The sequence below is a fragment of the Vigna unguiculata genome, chromosome 10 (assembly GCF_004118075.2).
Source record: "Vigna unguiculata cultivar IT97K-499-35 chromosome 10, ASM411807v1, whole genome shotgun sequence".
Taxonomy (NCBI): Eukaryota; Viridiplantae; Streptophyta; class Magnoliopsida; order Fabales; family Fabaceae; genus Vigna; species Vigna unguiculata.
In genome coordinates, this window is record NC_040288.1 from 16,151,406 (window position 1) to 16,156,087 (window position 4,682).

A 4,682-nucleotide genomic window follows, 5' to 3' on the forward strand; every position below is an offset into this window, starting at 1 on the left:
ATTTCTATTGTGTAAACCTCTGAACTCTTCTTTAATCTTTTATTTTTTATTTTTGTTCTGGTCACTTTAGATGGAAATTTTTTTTTTATATTATTGAGGCATCATTTTTGGAATTATGGTGAATTTGATCTAACATGCTTATGCCACCCCTATATAAGATCCTATGATTCTATCATGACATTCACAAAGTGTTTTCTTCCACCTCTTTGTTATAGAAACAATGTTGTCGTCACTTCTAATTCTATGCCTCACTCTTGTTTTTTTCTCATTCCTCCTCAAATACCTCAAAACCTTGAAAAACCCACCACTCCCACCTGGTCCTGGAGGCCTTCCCATAATAGGGAATCTTCATCAGCTCAATAATTCTACCCTTTATCTTCAGCTATGGCAACTCTCAAGAAAATATGGACCCATATTTTCCCTTAAATTAGGTTTAAGGTCAGCCATTGTTGTTTCCTCTCCTAAACTTGCCAAAGAGGTAATGAAAATTCATGATCTTGAGTTTTGTGGGAGACCTAAATTACTTGGCCAACAGAAATTGTCTTATAATGGGACTGACATTGCATTTTCCCCATACAATAGTTATTGGAGAGAAATCAGGAAAATTTGTGTTGTTCATATCCTTAGCTCCATTCGTGTCTCTAACTTTTCCACAATAAGACACTTTGAGGTCAAGCAAATGATTAGAAAAATATCAATGCAAGCCTCATCCTCCAAGGTTACAAATTTGAGTGATGCACTCATGTCCCTCACCACCACAATTATATGTAGAATTGCCTTTGGAAGAAGGTATTGCAAGAGACATGGAGAATACTTTTCACACTCAAAGAAATTCAGTTTTGATTTCTCAGCCTATTTTTTTTGCCTTATGTTTTGCATATAATTTTTTCAAATGCTCCATTTTAATCTAAAAAAGATTATTAGTCCTAAAACCGAAAAATTGGAAGGAAATATTTGTTTGCTCCTTACTACTTTAACCCACTTCTTTTTGTTATTTTAGTATTTCAAAATATATTATATTACAAGTGAGTGTAGGGATGATACATGAATTCATCACCACAGGTATTATCCAAACTATCTTGATTTTGATAAAGAATTCACCACTAAATGATATTGGTATGACTGAATACGGATATAGATATCTTTAGTTTTGTACCTTACAATAATCATTTTTACTCTTTTATATCATTATTCAACCTATATCCAATTGTTATTTCATACTCTGATATGTGCAATTATAATTTTTTTCTTGATATTATTTGACATTGAAAAAAAAAATTGTATATTTTTTACATTTGATATTTGATGATATGATATTTTTCTTATTGTGATTCTTCTTTTCTGAAATTATTTAATATACATTTAAATTAGTAATTTAATGTTTCACTAATTCCACTATCATATATTGATCCTCATTTCCACCAGATATGAGGATGAAGGAACAGAAAGGAGTAGGTTCCATGGGCTACTGAATGAGTGTCAAGCCATGTTGGGAATGTTTTTCTTCTCAGATTATATTCCTTTCTTGGGTTGGATTGATAGAATCACAGGACTACGTGCTCGTCTTGAACAAAATTTCAAAGAATTGGATACCTTCTACCAAGAAGTGATTGATGAACACATGGATCCAAATAGAAAGGCACCAGAGAACGAGGATTTGATTGATGTCTTACTTCAACTCAAAACGCAGCGTTCGTTTTCTGTACATCTTGAAAACGATCATATCAAAGCTGTGTTCATGGTTTGAGTTCTTTTCCCTTCCTCGTTTAATTTTTCTACTTGAGTATCAAAAAATGGCACATATAGACTAGGGTTAAGATAGAACATTTTTAGTTCATATATTACGTGTTTAATTACTTAATTGGTTTATGATATTCTTTTGTATTTTAATTTTTATACTTACAAATTACTTGTTTTAATCTTTATATATATTTTTAAACAACTAAAAAATGACATTAAGTGAGTTACTGTTGCCTCAATCCAAACAAAATTATAAAACTGAAAGAAGATATATTTATAGACAGGGGGTTATTATGTTATTCTGATTATGAGGCACAAATACTTAAAGCCACTATTATAATTAAGGCATAAATAAGTTCAATTTTCATTATTGTTAATTTCATTGTAAATAAATTAAGTGTATCAATTGACAAGTGTTGCCACAATTAATTTATGAATCTTGATAAATGTACACTATTAAAATTATAATTTTATATACTATTTATTAAGACTTTAACTCATAATCGTACTAATTTATTAATTTATTAAAAACATTATACTAGTTTAACCAAAGCGTTGTGGTCTTCAAAAAGAAAGTATAGATTGTTATATAATCATAACCAATGTGCTAATTAATGTAGCCAAAGTGTACATTTATAAGTTTTTCTTAATTTATTACATTGGAAAAACAAATTTGTTGGACTAGTTATGTTATAGTTTATTTGTAAAAATATGTTGGATCCCTTATAAATTGTTGATTTCTTTTTTTAGGACATGCTTGTAGCAGCAACAGATACAACTGCAGCTACAACGGTCTGGGCTATGACCTTACTACTAAAAAATCCAAGAGTAATGAAAAAAGTTCAAGAAGAAATTAGAAATTTGGCGGGTGAAAAAGATTTTCTGTATGAAGATGATATTCAAAAGCTTCCCTATTTCAAGGCCGTGTTAAAAGAGACATTTAGACTGCATCTACCAGCACCCCTGCTTCTGCCAAGGGAAACAAATGAAGCATGTATTTTAGATGGCTATAAAATTCCAGCTAAGACAATAGTTTACGTGAATGCTTGGGCTATCCATAGAGACCCTAACACTTGGAAAGACCCAGATGAGTTCTTACCAGAGAGGTTCTTAGATAATGCAATAGATTTTCGAGGACAAGATTTTGAGCTCATTCCATTTGGTTCTGGACGTAGAATTTGCCCTGGTATGATAATGGCAATTGCTTCATTGGATCTTATTCTAGTGAATCTTCTCAGGTCATTTGATTGGGAATTACCAACTGGAGTTAAAAAGGAAGATATTGATGTTGAAGTGTTGCCAGGACTTACTCAACACAAGAAGAATCCTCTATGTGTTTTGGCTAAGGTTCGACTCTAGAAGTTTAATTAATAAATATATGTGTAGTATTGTGGTTTATTGTTCGGTATCTTTAGCTGCCTGGAGATAATATTGAATTCAATAATGATGTGATGTCCCTATTTCAAAATATGTCTTTTATGGTGTGTTTGGATAGAGTATCTTAACGAAGTAATTCATTTTTTTTTTAAATTTATATTTTTTTGTAATGAAATGTTTTATTTAGGTAGAGAAATTAAAAAGTTTTTAAAATGCAAACATTTTTTCGAAATATTTCAATTAGCTAAATTATTAGAAATTAAATACTCTCAAAATAGGTGGAATTTAAAATTCTTCTCACTTAACCTCACACTCTGACTCTCTGGTAGAGTTGTCAATTTGGCCCAGTCCACAAGGCCAAAAACCTCACAAAAGTCATGTGGGCTAAGGCCAACCCACATGATTTCTTCTTAAACATGAAAAGTATATTATTAAACATTCTAACGACAATCCGGGTCGTCTCGGCCATCGGCCCAGCCTGACTCAGCCATCATCCAAGGTCCAGCCATCTCGACTGCGGACTTAAGACTAGGTCTTTGAGCCAAGCTGCTTAGATTATCGGGCAGGCACGATAACCTAGATGTGTCGGGCGGGCCTGACGACCCAGATGTGTCAGGCGGGCCTGACGACCCAGATGTGTCGGGCGGGCTCGACCACCTAAACAAACTAGGCTAGCTCGACGACACAAACGTGACTGATGACCTACACAGGCCGGATAGGCTAGATTGCATACAAGTTTCAGGCAGGACCGACAACCCGAACGTGTCGGACAAGCTTAATGATCCGTAGGGGCCCGACCGGCCCGACAACCTAGATGGGCCTGATGGGTGGGACAACCCAAACAAGCCCGATAGACTCGATGACTTAGTCGGGTCAGACTGGCCAAACGACACAGATTGATTCGACCGGCCGGAAGACACAAACGGGCCTAACAACCTAAATGGGTTGGGCGAGCCCGACAACCTAATGGGGCCAAGCAAAAACAACGACCTAGACTAACTAGGCCAAGTTGGGTTAACAAACTTGACTAGCACGACCGGCCCATATGGGTCGTCGAGTGGATCAGGATTGTCTAGATCGTCTAGCCAGCCTACCCGACCTAGGCTTATTGGCTGGCCTGACCTGTTTAGGTCTGTATCACACCTAGCCGGTTCCGCTAGCTTATCAACACATATCATGCTTGACCGACAACTCATATCGGACAAGGCTGGGGGACTGGTGTACCGTACCTAGCCAAACTCGACCAAATAAGTAAATAATGTGCATATCGAGGTCGCCAAGTATCCAGCCTAGGCCGAGTTAGCCTAACTTGTACCGGTTTTAACCTAAACTAAACGTCTAAAGGGACAACCTGCACCTCATATCACCAACATAAGCCATCAAGGCAAGTAGCCGGTCTAGACCGACTACTCGAGCATATCTGGTAAGATTACAGCCTAAGCCGACCACTTCAATACACTCAGTGTGATAGGAGCCCCCGCATTCAATAAATCTTAACGGCCTAGGTTTGGGCCCTGGCCCACTTGCAAGCCCCACCTAGAGCCCAAGTCAAGGCCCAGCCCATG

The 4,682-nt window shown here is 36.4% G+C and overlaps 1 protein-coding gene across 1 annotated transcript; it reads left to right on the forward strand.

Annotated features, from left to right (window-relative positions):
- The first annotated feature begins 217 nt into the window (after positions 1–217).
- Positions 218–3,156, forward strand: LOC114165087 (cytochrome P450 83B1-like). The gene is made up of 3 exons (XM_028049740.1): positions 218–789; positions 1,426–1,741; positions 2,491–3,156. The coding sequence occupies exons 1-3, from the start codon at positions 221–223 to the stop codon at positions 3,097–3,099; spliced, it is 1,494 nt and encodes a 497-aa protein (XP_027905541.1). The 5' UTR covers positions 218–220; the 3' UTR covers positions 3,100–3,156.
- Positions 3,157–4,682: the final 1,526 nt, after the last annotated feature.

What these genes read in the sequence shown, in the direction of transcription:
- LOC114165087 (XM_028049740.1), top strand. Translation starts at nt 221, where the DNA reads ATGTTGTCGTCACTTCTAATTCTATGCCTCACTCTTGTTTTTTTCTCA. An exon ending in AGAATTGCCTTTGGAAGAAG is followed by an intron (nt 790 to 1,425) that starts GTATTGCAAGAG and finishes CATTTCCACCAG; the next exon opens with ATATGAGGATGAAGGAACAG. An exon ending in ATATCAAAGCTGTGTTCATG is followed by an intron (nt 1,742 to 2,490) that starts GTTTGAGTTCTT and finishes TTCTTTTTTTAG; the next exon opens with GACATGCTTGTAGCAGCAAC.